The 15,868-nt window shown below is 33.5% G+C and overlaps 1 protein-coding gene across 4 annotated transcripts in view; it reads left to right on the top strand.

Annotated features, from left to right (window-relative positions):
• The window catches only part of LOC137240890 (uncharacterized), a 144,637-nt gene that overhangs the window by 37,249 nt on the left and 91,520 nt on the right, over window positions 1–15,868 (top strand). For 3 of the 4 annotated variants that reach the window (XM_067767825.1, XM_067767823.1, XM_067767827.1), the window contains exon 2: window positions 1,205–2,239. In XM_067767825.1, the coding sequence (XP_067623926.1) occupies window positions 1,669–2,239 (571 nt within the window). In that variant the 5' untranslated portion in view covers window positions 1,205–1,668. Of the gene's footprint in view, window positions 1–1,198; window positions 2,240–15,868 lie in introns of all 4 variants that reach the window. The other variant, XM_067767824.1, reaches the window with a different exon arrangement.

Genomic DNA, 15,868 nt, shown 5'->3' with positions numbered 1-15,868 from the left:
CGTTCATGATAAGTGCTGGTATTTCACTCTTAACCCAAGTTTTTTAATATGACACCTAACAACTTAAATTTAGAAAATAATCCAGCTTTTTACTTCGAGGTCCTTTAGATGAATAGAAACCGATATAAGGCAAAAGCGTATATATATACTATTTAATGCATCTAATGCAATAATAATATATTCAAGCACTATATGCTTATATAAGTATGAGAATCATACATTGGAATAGAAAAAAATTATGGACATTAGGGATGTTATAAAAAAAAAAAAAATAAAAAAATAAATTTTAAGTTAAACGATTTTATTGAAAATAATACTAACATTAATAAATAATAATACTAAAAGCTAGAAAATAATTTTTTAGGTACTAGTTAGGTTAGATACGAGTCATTTCACGCACCCAACGCTTTTATTTAATTGTGCCATCAACGCCCTAGATTGATGAGGAGTGTGATGACTAGTTTAAGGACCTACTTAGTTATTTTCTAGTTTTAGGTATTATTATTATTTAATTTAAGTATTGTTTTCATTCATTCATTTCTCATTCCATTTAGCTCATTTAGTGACTCATTATTCCAAGGACTCTTCCCTGACTCTTTGTTACAAGCTAAATCCTCAATACTCAGCGCCACGTTTGACCCTCCTCGAACTCCAAATTATTTCGATGTCACTTCTACTGGACTTTATGTAATATCTGCTACAAATATGAGCCAAATCGGACCACAAATATGATATTTGAAATATTTAGATCCATGAGTTGTCGTTTGGTTCTGAACTATATTGCAAGTTTAAAGCTTGTTGCTTATCGGGAAGTTCCTTAAATTTCAATTACAAAATTCTGCTCGCTACACAGAGTCAATTTAAATAAAATCGTTTAGAAACAAGTACAGATTTTTTTTTACTCTCGCAGCTTTAAAAGGTCGAGAATGTCATATATCAATTTTGGTTTCAATTGCAAAATCTTTAGGGGTATCGCACAGTGATTTAACTCTTATTGAGCAATCTTAACTGTGACCCATGCGCGACATTGCTTAACCGTCTCCAGTCATGACCTAATTTTATATGTGATATTTTGGTATGGTTTTTACCGTTTGAAGCGATGAAATTGGAAAAATACGTGTAAAGGATTTTAAAGGGCCAACCCTAATAAAGATATATTAAGCGAAATATTTGTGTTCAAACATATAATCGAACTTAGGTGTAGGTCCATAATTCCTGGAAACGCAAAGCGGAAAATGCAAGTAATATAAGTTTTGCCCCACCGAATATAATAAACCAACAAAAGAGAAAGCAAAAATTATTAGATGTAGTGAAATAATGTAAAACAGAAAAAAAATATATATATAAAAATATAAAAACAATAAATAAATAATTATAAAAACAAAAATGAAAAATTATATAATCTATTACGTACTAAAAAAAATACACCCCTAATGTGTAATCCTAAACTTTCAAGGAAACAAAAAATCCCAATCCCTAAAATAAGAGTGTGAAACACAAAACAAAATTTATCTACCACCGAAAGTGCACAATCTGTGCAAAAATCTACGTGCAAGTGCTTCACAAAATAACAAAATTCACAATAAAAATTTCAATGTTGCAACGTGTTTCCCAGCATACATAAGTGAAGAGTGAGCAAAACAATAAAGTAATTTCGTATAGTGCAATATGTCGCAACCAAGTTCGCGTCGCATTTCGCCACCACATTTTCGGCGTGGTTTTGCTGTTCCCGGTACAGCAACACAAATTGGCACTGCGTCATCTGCACCACTTCTACCAAAGACGGATGCAACATCCGCAGCGAAAATAGCAACAAAAATGAAAACATCTAACATTGTTGATGTAAGTTCATATCAAAGTGTATGCACAGCAGCTATTACAAAAACAACAACAATAATAACAACACCATCTGCCACTACAGAAAGTATTGTTCATTTGAGTGGTAAAGCAGATGGAGGTGTCATCACTACCACACCAGTTGCTGTTAACCATAAGCTTACGGTAGGTAATGATAACAACAACACAAATTTTAATACAAATACAGCGAATCACAACATAAGTCAAGTGTCAGCAATGAGGGCAAGCAATATTGGCCGCAATATACCCTCTTCCTGCCCGGATTCACCAATTCGTCGAGTTTCAACAAGTTTGAAAAACTCAGCTTTTGGTTTCGCCACGCGTTTCTTCAACAAATGCAAAGCAGCAACTTTCACTGTGGATGGTGCCACATATACAATAGGTAAGTAAAATGTTCATACTTAATACACAAAATCCAGTCTCAGTTTTATTTACCAAAAGTTTGAGAGTGTACTTGTGCACTAAGCAGTATGTTGTAAGCTTATGTATATATTTATAAGGGTGCCCTTATAAATTCAGTTTCCGATTTTTTGTGTCTCACCCTTTCAAGAGGCAATATCAAGGTTAAAAAAAATCACTTATTTTCAAATATCTTTATTTTGGATTAGTGATAGCACAATATTTGTCACCCTGTTGTAAAACTCGATGAGGTATTATGTTTTTACAGTTCCTTGCCTTGTAATTGGAACCATAAATGCAATCGTTACCGTAACTATTTCCACAATTGTAACTGTAACCGTAAATATAGTCGTCATTGTAACTGTAACTGTTACTATAACCGTAATTGTTAATGTAACCGTAACCGTTATTATAGTCGTAATTTTTACCGTTACTGTATTCGTAACTTAAAACGATACTGTTACTGCAACTGAAACCTAATTGTAAACATAACCGCAAATTTATCTTGGAACTGTAGCTGAGACCGTAATAGCTGACAACGTAACTGTAAAACTAAATTCAACTGTAACCCGCACCATAACAGAATACTCTAACTGCTATTGTTACGTAAAACGTTAGGGTAACTGTAACTGTAACTGTAACCGTTATTGAAAACCAAAGTGTAACCGTAGCCGAAAAGTTATCTTGAAGACATAACTGGAAACGCACTTGGAACCTTAATTGAAAAAAAACATAGCTAAACAAATAACTGATACTGTAAATTTAACCATTATTTGAACCGTTACTTGAGCCATAACGGGTAGCGTAACTGTAAACGTAATTGAAAACGTTATTAGAGTCGTAATTGAAGTAACTTGAGTCGTGCCTGCAACTGTAACTAAAAGCTGAACTGAAAACTTAAATCAAATCATAACTGGAACCGTAACAGAAACCGTTACTGAAACCGTAACTCGAACGAATTTGCAAAACCGGAGAAGGAACAGCAGCAGAGACTGTAAATAGAACGGTAACTGATATCTTAACCAAAACTATAACTAAAATTATTTTGTATGGTTAATACATTCTAACTCGACCGTCTACTAAAATCATACAAAAAGGCGAAATCAATACCGAAACTAACGCTGAATATAAAAACGCAATTAAAAAAACTTGAAATTTTAATTCTTCGCCTCAGTCCCATACAAAGTTTAAAAAATCATATTTTTATATGGGAGGAAATTTGAAACGCCCATCGGTAAAATAATTTCAAAATACTATGAAAATGGTAAGCCAAAAAAACCCTGGACTACAAAGTTACACAAAAGCTTTTTTAAACCGTAAAAAATTGTTAAGTTTCCATGAAAATATTTCAAGAATTCTCGATTTTGTCGAGCTTTTTCGAAAATATTTTCAAACACATTTCGAATGTTCGAAAATGTTTTCAAAATTTTTTAAAACTCCTTAATTTTTTGAAATTTTAAGTTTTTTTTTACTTGGCTACAATACAATACATTTTTTTCTTGAACTAATATAATAATTAAAAAAAATTACTTATTTGTGAATAATTTTTGAAATTAAAAACTAAAATATTTTCGAAACACCCTATTGCACTGTGTCGCTGTTGGTTTATACCTGTGCATATATGTATGTATGTTTATTAGAATATGTATCTATAAAGTTTAGCTAGCAGCAAAAGCTTCGCCAAAGTAAATTTGGCAGAAACTAAAATTTTTGCGCTGCATAATTTTGTAGTGAAGGGGGAAGAACCTTAGCGTTAATTTAAATTAATAAAAGCAACTAACCTTGCTACGCGCATGTTTGATGAGATACTGTTGCTAAGAGTTTTGTTGGAATGTTTTTAATAAATATTTCAAAACTTGTGGCAGATTCGATAAACATCTTATTATAGTTTTGATAACTCTTTTATAGGCTTAAAAGGAAAGATGGAAATGCATTCAAAAAATTTATTTATTTATACATATATATAAACAAACGTTATTATCTATCAGATAATATAAATAATCTGGAATGCTGATAAAAGCAGCCGCTTTGCCGACATAGCATGTTATTTTTTCTATGTTATGTTATGTTATGTTATGGTGTGCTATGTTATGTAACATTATGTTACGTTATGTTGTGATATGCTATTTTAGATCATGATATGTTATGTTTTCGTATATTATGTTACGTTATGCTATATTATGTTATGTTATGCCATGTTATGTATGTTGTGTTATGTTATGTTATGTCATTTTATGTATGTTATGTTATGATATGTTATGTTACGTTATGTTATGTTATGTTACGTTGTGATATGTCATGTTGTGTTACGTTATGATAATTTAAATAACACTTGATGGTAAGATGTTTTTATTGTGCTTCACGTGCTAAAAAAACTAAACTAGCCCTTACCCGCATCCCCGTTTACACGAAAAAAAATAAGACACAAAATAAGTTCAATACGATCCTGAAAACAGTACCGATACAGTCCAACACAGTCTTCAAACAATCCCAAAATCATAACGCTAATCGTTTAAATAGTCCCGAAATGAGGTGAAATAGTGCCAAAATGACCCGGCTAAATTTTGCGATAGGGACGCGAAATAAAATACACCCTAATAAAAAATATGCGGAAAATATTTAAAAAAAAAACTGCGAAGTGATACCGCTTTAACTAATCAGAAAAACTTCCTGGAATGGACTGTATATAGTCCTAAATGAAAACTACCTTGTATTTCAAAATTCTTGAGAAGGAAACTTAAATGCTTAGAAAACTACGTTTTATTAATGTTAACGTCTGGATATTTAGATGTTGGACTGTTTGGTTTAGAGACTCAATTGAAATTTGGCATACACATTACCAAAGGCAGGGTAAAATATGTATGTGAGATACATTTTTCTTTTTAAGGTGTGTCCCAATTGCCAAATTCATCCCTGGAGCTAAAAAAATTTCCGAAGGACACTACATCAAAATACCTAATAATAAAAACAACCAAGAAACTGATCCAAAACATTCGAGAAAATATAGTGACAAACATTTTTAAACGGTCCCGGAAAGGTTAAATAAAGAAAATCGAAATAGCTTCGAAAAAGTTCCCTAGAAATATTACGAAACTGTCAGTGTTTAGATAATATGGAAATAACTATGAAACGATTTCGTCCAAGTCGATCCCCAAATAATCTTGAAATAATCTTTAAATACTCCCAAAGTGATTCCGAAGTTCAGTACCAAATATTCCCGAATCTCTCTCGAAAGTTATCGGAAATGTGTCTGGCTTTATCGCAAAAACAATCCTAGAAAGATCCCAAAATGGGCCAGAAATTACCCATTCCGAAACAATTACTCCAGATTTGTTGTCGTGAAACGATCAGCAGATAGCCTTAAAATAATCTGGAAATGGGCTCGGAATGATCACCAAAATTTCCCTCGATCGATGTCGGAATTTTAGATGTTGCTTTCGTAATTCAACTTCACCAGAATGGCTGAAATTTAAGGCGCTGAAAAGCGCAATACAAAGATTTATAGCTTCAAAGCTTCCACAACCCAATAGTGAACGTCACATACTCAAGGGAAGTCCTGTTACAAATGTTAATGTATCATATACATATTTAGAAGGCGAGGATCTGGCGACCTCAACTTCCACATGGAACTAGGGGCTGGGGAGGGCGGGTTGACGTAAAAGGTTTACTGTGGTTATATTAATCATTCCCGAGATAGTCGGGCTTGTACCTTAAGGTTTCTTTGTTACCGGAACGTACCGGATTTACATATATCCGGCAAAGCACCATCAACATCGATACACTCCCCAAAGCCTTCGGGGAGCATGTTTATTTATAATACAGCACCACGGACGTCTAAACTAACATACAAGAAAAAAAAAGTAAACTAATACTCAAGGAGGATCTACCAAGCACATCTTTTTGAAATTAATAAGAAAAATCGCAGAACTTTACCCAAAGCTATTCCATAATGATACGGAGAAAGTCTCTAAATGATCTTGAAATAGTTCCGACTCGATTCAGAAAACAATCTGAATTGATTGCAAAAACAACCACGAAAGTATTCCGAAGTACCCAATAAGTCCCGAAAAGATTCTAGAACATTCTGGAAATAGTTTCGAATTGATCCCAAAATAGTTTTCGAATCATCCCGAAATGATCCGTGGATGATATCTGTAGACTTTTGCTCTCTATCTGTGTGAACAATATACTATGTATTATAAATCTAAGGTAAATATATTCAAAGATTGTTATTTATAAAAAGATTGTAGAGGGCTGGTAGAGGGAGCAAGCTACTGCTTTTCTAAAATTGCTTTGATTTATATCTGTAGGATGCACAAAAAAAAAAGATTATTGGGACAAGTAAATCGTAGGTAAGTCACAATTATAACAACTAAGGAAGTCTAAGTTCGGGTGAAATCGAACATTACATACCCAGCTGCACACTTGAAATGCTGTTGTTGTTTGTTTTGTGTGCTTAATGGTATTACAAGGCTGCGCAAAATATATATACATATGGTTCTATTCTGAACTAATTTTTCTCCGAGTTATGGCTCCAGTAACATAGAAAATTGCCACGCCCATTTTTTTAAATTTGAAGTTTTTCCTGTTGATTGTTATAAATCCACTAGGGAAGTTAAATGCCATTGATACAAAGCTTTCTACAAAGCATTCCGTATAGTAAAGGCAACTTCTCTACCGAATTTTATTATGATAGTTTTAACGATTTTTGATTTATGATTAATAATATTTTTAAAATTTATTTTATCACAAGTGGGCGGTGCCACGCCCATTTAAAACAAATTTTCAAAGTTTTATCAAGAGTCTCAATAGCAGCCCACGCGTCAAATTTCAACATTCTAGGTGTATTATTTACTAAATTATCAGGTTTTTTGTGTTATCAAAAACGTTATATATATATAAAAAGTGGGCGTAGCTTCATCCGATATCGCTCATTTCCAATACCAATCTATTCTGGGTGCAGATAAGCTCGTGTACCAAATTTGGTGAAGATATCTCAAGTTATCGTCTTAACAGAGAGACGGACGGACATGGCTCAATCAAATTTTTTTTTCGGTTCTAATGATTTTGATATATGAAAGTCTATATCTATCTCGATAAAATTACAGCTGGGTATAAAAACGATCGGGGAGAGAGGCCTGCGGGTAGAGAATGGGCCACTGCTTAGTACTGCTCCAAACGCTATATGAAACAGGTAGGAAATATAACTGGTGTGCGACAAATACAGTGAGAAGAGAGAGGGAGCAAACTTTTCAAAAATTTGTATTCCTTCATTAAGCCCGCTGACTTAGTATCAATGTCAATATATGCATATAAGCCCACAACTGAAGATTGCATAACCTCATCATCACTTTTTTATAGAAAAAAAAACGCAGTAGGTCATTCCACACTATTGTCTATCTCTATGTTAAATTTCATTCAAACATGTTGACCCCCCCTTATAAAAAAAACAAGATTGCCAGTAGATCCTTACAGGCCATCGTATGTTTGTGAACCACAACCCATTCAAATAAATCTCATGTCTAAGGTCTTAATTAGAAGAAATTTACCTCTTTTTCATCTTATTTGAGAATAATAAAGCTGTCAGCCCATTACGTCGTTATGACAAATGGCAGGTATCATATATTAAGTCCATTTAATATATTGTCCGCCTATGAGCAGCAAAACTACATACATAAAAAGCTCAAATAGTTTGCTAAGAATCACGCAAGCTCTTGTGCATAAATTTAATATATATGCGAGGTAAAAATACACCATCTCATATTTGAAAAGTTCAAAAACTGTATGGAGTATGGTATCATCGCTGCCAAACAAATTACAGGTGACTGTCAAATTAATATGATTATAAGTTTCGTACCATACATTTATGAACAAGCTACTAAAATCCGTGCAAAATTTTTACTTATTTTATCTCACTCAAGGTCTCGGCTCGCATATCTTGTTTAAAGTAAATACCGAATATGAGCCAAAAGCAGATTCATATTCATATCAGTTTGTTATATATGTGAATACAAGTCGCTTACATATTCAACCATGAACATGAATTTTATTTAGTTGTAAACACATACATGTACACATTTGGACTACCATAAAGTCTACATTTACAAGCATATATGAAATATTTGCTCAGCAGGCGTTAAATGCCAGAAATTGGTGGTGGTGGCGTATACGTAATTTTATTTACCTCACCAACCTTCAACGATTGTTGAGTGTTTTATTTGTAACTGGGCACACATACATACATACACAGAGAGTAGTGCTCTTATGTGTGCGTTATTATTTGTGTGAGCTTGCTAGTTAATGTCACACTGACATTGAATGTTATTCCTGAGTATTGTAGAAATATTTAATTGCTAACAGCGATGCTACCTAAAGAAATTTTAAATATGTAAGGCTGTTCTTACTTAGACTAAAAAGATTGTCTTCTCATACAGAGAACTGCTCTGCTTTATTAAGCTCGCATTAATTTGATAAATGGTGCAATTTATTTCTAATTTATTTTGGTTTTCATATTTTCACAAAAGAAATACATATATACAAAGCAGAAGACAAGAAAAATCATAATTTCATAGTGTCACAGCGTGATCAAATTCAGTTAAATAACAAAATAAATACAAGGGTCGATCCCGCTTAGAAAAACTTAATTGTAATTGAAAAACTTGTTTATAAAATTTGTATGTCTTTTATTCCTTGTAGCTACAAATAAACAGTTCGTAGCTTTATGCCGTAACAGGAATTTTTTGTTGAAGGTTAACCAGGATGTTTCTTTAACAACCGATTTCGTACGAAAGAACTTTTTGTGAAGCAATTTTTTTATTTGATACTATTTGCATTACATAAAAATCTATACAACCAATTGAGTTTAAAAAAAAGTAGGGATGTTAAATAAATAAAAAAAACACAAGTAAGGAAGGCTAAGTTCGGGTGTAACCGAGCATTACATACTCAGCTGGGAGCTTTGGAGGCAAAATAAAGGAAAATCACCATGTAGGAAAATGAGCCTAGGGTAACCCTGGAATGTGTTTGTATGATATGGGTATCAAATGGAAGGTATTAAAGAGCATTTTAAAAGGGATTGGGCCTTAGTTCTATAGGTGGACGCCATTTTGGGATATCGCCATAAAGGTGGACCAGGGGTGACTCTATAATGTGTTTGTGCGATATGGGTATCAAATTAAAGGTATTAATGCGGGTTTTAAAAGGGAGTGGGCCATGGTTGTATATGTGAAGGTGTTTTCGAGATATCGAAAACAATGTGGACCAGGGTGACCCAGAACATTATCTGTCGGGTACCGCTAATTCATTTATATATGTAGTACCCAGAACAGTAATCTTGCCAAGATTCCAAGGGATTTGATTTCGCCCGGCAGAACTTTTTCATTTTCTTCTACTTAGTATGGTAGGTGTCACACCCATTTTACAAAGTTTTTCTAAAGTTATATTTTGCTTCAATAAACCAATCCATTTACCATGTTTCATCCCTTTTTTCGTATTTGGAATAGAATTACGGCATTTTTTTCATTTTTCGAAATTTTCGATATCGAAAAAGTGGGCATGGTTATAGTCGGATTTCGTCAATTTTTAATACCAAGATAAAGTGAGTTCAGATAAGTACGTGAACTAAGTTTAGTAAAAATATATCGATTTTTGCTCAAGTTATCGTGCTAGCGGCCGAGCGGAAGGTCAGGCGTTCCACTGTGTATAAAAACTGGGCGTGCTTTCAACCGATTTCGCACATCTTCACAGACAATTGTTATAGTCATAGAAGCTTTGCCCTTGCCAAATTTCATAATGATTGGTAAATTTTTCCTCGACTTATGGCATTAAAGTATTCTAGAAAAATTAAATGAAAAGGGCGGAGCTTCGCCCGTTTTGAAAATTTCTTTTTTTTTGTATTTTGTTGCACCCTCTCATTACTGGAGTTGAATGTTGACATAATTTACTTATATACTGTAAAGATATTCAATTTTTTGTTAAAATTTGAATTTGGAAAATTTTTTTTTTTTTAAATGTGGACGTGATAGGAGTGAATAGGAATGAGATGAGTGCCCAGGAACCTACGTACCAAATTTCATCAAGATACCACAAAATTTACTCAAGTTATCGTGTTAAAGGACAGACGGACAGACGGAAGGGCAAAGCTCAATCAAATTTTTTTTCGATACTGATGGTTTTGATATATGGAAGTCTATACCTATCTCGATCCCTTTATACCTGTACAACCAACCGTTATCCAATCAAAGTTAATATACACTGTGTGAAAAGCACGCTGAGTATGAAAAAGTAGGGATGTTAAATAAATAAAACCAGAAATAAAGTTTAAGAAAAGAAGGCTATGCCTCGAAATCCAATGTTTTTAAATTTGCTTCGACTCAAAATAATTGTTCGATAACATACCGACAGCACAAGGAAACTTATATAGCATATGCAGTCCTGGTAGAACAAAGATAGAAAATTACTTAATTAATGAAAAGAAAAGTGTGAAACAAGACGGAAATTAAAAATATGAAAAAATTTAAGAATTATGGTTAATAAATTCAATAGAATTTCGACGAAGATGAAAATGATGATGTCTGCGATTGTGATGGAATTATATCGAAGGGAAGAAAAGCTTGAATACACAGACCTAACTGGTATATACAGGAAAAGTTTTATGCGAATGTGATTAAAGATAATGATTCGATGTTAAACGTGAAAATGAACTTTTATTCGAGATCCTTAGCAAATTTTTGGGATATATTAAAACCAGAAATTTAAGCCAAATAAAAATCCATACTGAATTTTCACTTGGGTTTTGTGCAAAATTTGAGTGTGAATTTGAACTCATTGTTTTATATTGACAGACATTTAAGGTCAAAATAAAAACAAGCAAAAGTTTCTGGAAAATTTTATGTGTAAATTGTGTGGCAAATTTTTTCTCTAACGAGGTTAAGGGACACGCTTCAATACTTGAACGCACATTTTAAAGGAATGACCGGAGTCGCCGTCCAACTTTGTGATTTCAAATTCACTGCTATTTTTCACCGGAAAAATAAGCGGTAAAAATGGGAGTTATGGGGAATGAGGACAAAACGAAGTTCCTGCTGCCATCGAGCAAAGAGTCAGAGCATAAGCGCCTTGGCAACCACACCACTGTTGGCAGCTATAGTTTCGAAATTATTGGGAACCAGCAACAACACTAGCAACAACATTAGCACTGAAATCCAGCGAAGAACCAATCATGCCGATAAATGCTTGGACTAGGTAGGCAATTGAAAAGTAAGGTCCTCTCTCGGCGAACGAAAATCATACTCTACAAGTCACTTATCGTACCCGTCATGCTATAAGGGGCAGAATCATGGACCATGACAACAGCAGATGAAGCGGCTTTGGGAGTGTTCGAGAGAAAAGTTTTTCGAAAGATTTATGGACCTCTACGCGTTGGCGATGGCGAGTACTGAAGAAGATTTAATGATGAACTGTATGAGCTAAACGCAGACATCCACATAATTAAACAAATTAAAATGCAGCGGCTGCGCTGGCTAGGCCCTGTTATGCGAATGAAAGGTGATGCCGTGGGCAAGAAAGTGTTTTTATCGGAACCCGCCTATGGAAGCAAATGCGGAGGGCGGCCCCCACTCCGTTGGAAGGACCAGGTGGAAAACTATTTAAACTCCCTTAGTGTGACCAATTGGCGCCGATTGGCGGAGCGAAGGAGCGATTGGCGCGCCTTGTTGGACGGCCATAACCGTTTAGACGCACATCTAAAGTTAAGGTAGGAACAGAACTCATTGATAAATTTACAGTCGAATTCGTTTGTAGATTTCAGAAAAACCACGCTCAAAATTTTTTTTTCCAAAATGGGAATAAATTTTCGCCATAGGAATTTCTTCATCAAAACAACGAAGCGTTTCAAAAAACCTGGAATCCTGCCTAAAATACATACACATTTTCTTTTGTAAATATCTGTGGCGAAGAATCTGTCATATTCTTCATATCCTGACGAGGTTTTTTTCAGTATACGCTGGTGATGGGCTTTTAGTTTTCTTATTATCTTCGAAGGTTCCATATTTTGTGAAAAAGGTATTCAATGCATCAGCCATTTTACTAAAATTTTCCCATCAAGGGCCTTCAACGTCAGAGCAAGATAAAAATATCAATATTTATCTTGCAAGGTGTAATCAGAAATATTTTTACTGTACAGCAGTAAAAATATAGGCTCATTCCATTTCAAGACACCCGGTCCGAGCAGGAAATGATTTTTGATTTCGGTGGAATTTTAATATGTTGTTCTTTGGTCGAAATAATGAAACACATGTTTTTTTTTTTTTGCTCAAAAAACTTTTTTTTCAGATTTATCGACAATTGTATTCGATAAAATGCAATTGATATTTTATTCACCTATTTTTTCAACTGTCAATAACTTTGTCAAAAATTGATCATGATTTTTTCTTTGAAACGTTCGATATTACTTTTAATTTCATATAGATTTATAAACAATAGCATATAGTTTAAAAAAAATATATTTTTTTAGTATTTAGTAAAAATGTATGACTTTTTTAAAAATTAATTTCTCAAAAAATTTACTTTTTTGTTTCAGTTTTTTCTACATTGAGTGAACAACTCATATTTCAACTTGGCCAAATGCCTGTTAACCAAAACTCGTTGTTTTCGAGATATGAATTTTTGAATATTAAACTTTTTTTCGCCATATATTGATGCAATACATATTAGCATACAAGGTGATCAATGCCAAATGCTTAAAATTAATTAAAATTTCACATTTATTATTGAAAACATTCATTTGTTGTTGTTTTTCAGAATTACATTGATTTTGTAACAGGGCATGGCAAAGGCTCTTGTGACGGTATTGGAGGTTTAGTGACATATTTTGCCATATCCGAAAAATAATAACAAATGAATGTTTTCAATAATAAATGTGATATTTTAATTAATTTTAAGCATTTGGCATTGATCGCCTTGTATGCTAATATGTATTGCATCAATATATGGCGAAAAAAAGTTGAATATTCAAAAATTCATATCTCGAAAACAACGAGTTTTGGCTAATAGGCATTTGACCAAGTTGAAATATGAGTTGCTCACTTAATGTAGAAAAACTTTAAACAAAAAGTAAAATTTTTTGAGAAATTAATTTAAAAAAAGTCATAAATGTTTACTAAATACTAAAAAAATATTTTTTTTAAACTATATGCTATTGTTTATAAATTTGTATAAAAGTAAAAGTAATAACGAACATTTCAAAGAAAAAATCTTGAGAATCGGTCAATTTTTGACAAAATTATTGACAGTTGAAGAATAGATGAATAAAATATCGATTGTAATTTATCGAATTCAATTGCCGATAAATCCGAAAAAAAATTTTTCATTATTTTGACCAAAGAACAACATATTAAAATTTCATCGAAATCAAAAATCGTGTCCTCCGCGGACCGGGTGTCTTGAAATGGAATGAGCCTATAACAATATTTGCATTAAGTACATTAAAATTTATTTTCAGAGCATAAATCTCAAAACGTATTAACATTTTCCAATTCCTCAATTTTTCTTCATTACTCATTTATCAATCACCAATACCCGTGAAATTGTTTATTATAACTTCTATCCTCATAATCTCAGTTAGACTCTAACGACCTTACTGTCTTACGCCAACTAACAAAAACTAATGACAATTCTTTGAAAATAGTTAAAAATTTGTCATCAATGACATTTAACTTTAATCTTTATTGATTCTGTGATTTCACTGCATTCTTTTTATACAATCCTTTTCACAGTCATAGTTCAATGTTGCATCGCATAGCCTTCAAAATAGAGCAAATAGCAAATTGTCCTTGCATACATCAAACACAAATACATTGATATGCGCCTGTTTATTGACCGTTGTGCAACATTATCGAAAGCAAATGGTTCCGGAGCCTCAAAAGCAGCAAAATCAAAGTCAGCCACAACAACAGCAACAAACTACAAATAGCACAGCTGGAAAATATCAACAAGTTGCAAGCAGGAAATTACTTATGCGGCAGTGAAGTAGTCAGAATGAGTTCATGTCAGTTGAAATATTATGGTATGAGCGATATGAAAAATGCTTCGATCAGTGCATGTTTGGAAAAGTGTTTTTTACACTCGTAAATTGCTTTCACTCGTTTTCTTTTTTCTATTTTAGATATTTACTATATATATATGTATATAGCTTGGATTGGGTGGGAGTGATAAATATGGCGTTGACTAATTGAATACTATCACACTGTGGCCGGAGACTACGATGTGGTGATGGTAAACGAGCAACTAAGCACATACATAAAATATCAATACAAAATGGTGGGAAAGAAAAAGAACTACTTCTAAACAAGAAGTTCTAACCAGAAATGTGTGGCGAAGTGCTGGGAGACAAGGACAGAGTGGGATGTGCAGAACGGGTTGGATGGAGAGACGCAAATGAAAGGAAAATAGTCAGAGCTGGTGAGAATGAAATTAAGATAACGGGAGAAGTAAGCTACGACAACAGAGAGAGAGAGAGGAGAAAAAATAAGTGTTAAATGAAGAATAGAAGAAGTAGGACTAGAACTGATTTATAAGCGAACGAAAATTGAAAAATAGATTGTTATAATGAATTTTAGTGCGGTCAGACCTAAGCTTTTAACTTTCGTCTTATACATAGTAGTATTTATTAGTAAATTAAATTGGGGCTTACATATCAAAGCAATATTTCGATAAACCGTAAATGCTCTGTTACAGATAGAAATGATGTCATTTACTAAAGACTTTAGCGCTATCATAAAAACTATGCATGTATATTCTTCCACGAAGAGAAAAACATCATCTGCAGTATAAGCGGAGTGAAATAGTTAGCGATAATGCGGTACTTTTTATTCCAATGACCTATTAGGTAAAATCCAAGCATCATTTCATCCGAGTAAATTTGATGTAATCCTTACCTGGAGATACCCGAAAATCCAAACATATTCTGCCAAAAAAGATCAATAAAAAACTTAAAAAAGTACGGTTTAGTAGCTATAAATTCATTCTCTGGACTAGCTTTTATAGTGAGCTCAGCAAAGCTCACAGAGTATACTGTTTGGGTTGGCAGAACGGCACCTTCCGTTGCGTCATAAACTAATCGAGATAGATATAGACTTCTATATATCAAAATGATCTTGGCGAAAAATTAAATTCATTTGGCCATGCCCGTCCGTCCATACGGCCGTCTGTCCGTGAACATGATAACTTGAGTAAATTTTGGTATGTAAGTTCCTGGGTACTCATCTGAGATCGCTAATTAAAATGAACGAAATCGAACTATGACCACGCCCACATTTTCAAAAAAAACCGAAAGAGTACGATAATTCATTACCAAAGACGGATAAAGCGATGAAACTTGGTAGGTGGCTTCACCTTATGGCGCAGAATGGAAAATCAGTAAAATTTTGGACAATGGACGTTGCGCCGCCCACTTTTAACAGAAGGTAATTTAAAAGTTTTGCAAGCTTTAATGTAGCAACTGAGTACGTAATATTCGGTTACACCCGAACTTAGCCTTCCTTACTTGTTTTGCCTTAGATCCATGTTTAATTACCCTGGCAGCGAAGCAGCGATCAAACCCCATCATGGCAGG

This window comes from Eurosta solidaginis, chromosome 2 (genome assembly GCF_040869045.1).
Source record: "Eurosta solidaginis isolate ZX-2024a chromosome 2, ASM4086904v1, whole genome shotgun sequence".
Lineage (NCBI taxonomy): Eukaryota > Metazoa > Arthropoda > Insecta > Diptera > Tephritidae > Eurosta > Eurosta solidaginis.
Note: the sequence above shows the minus strand (reverse complement) of the source record. Positions and strands in the feature narration are given on the sequence as shown.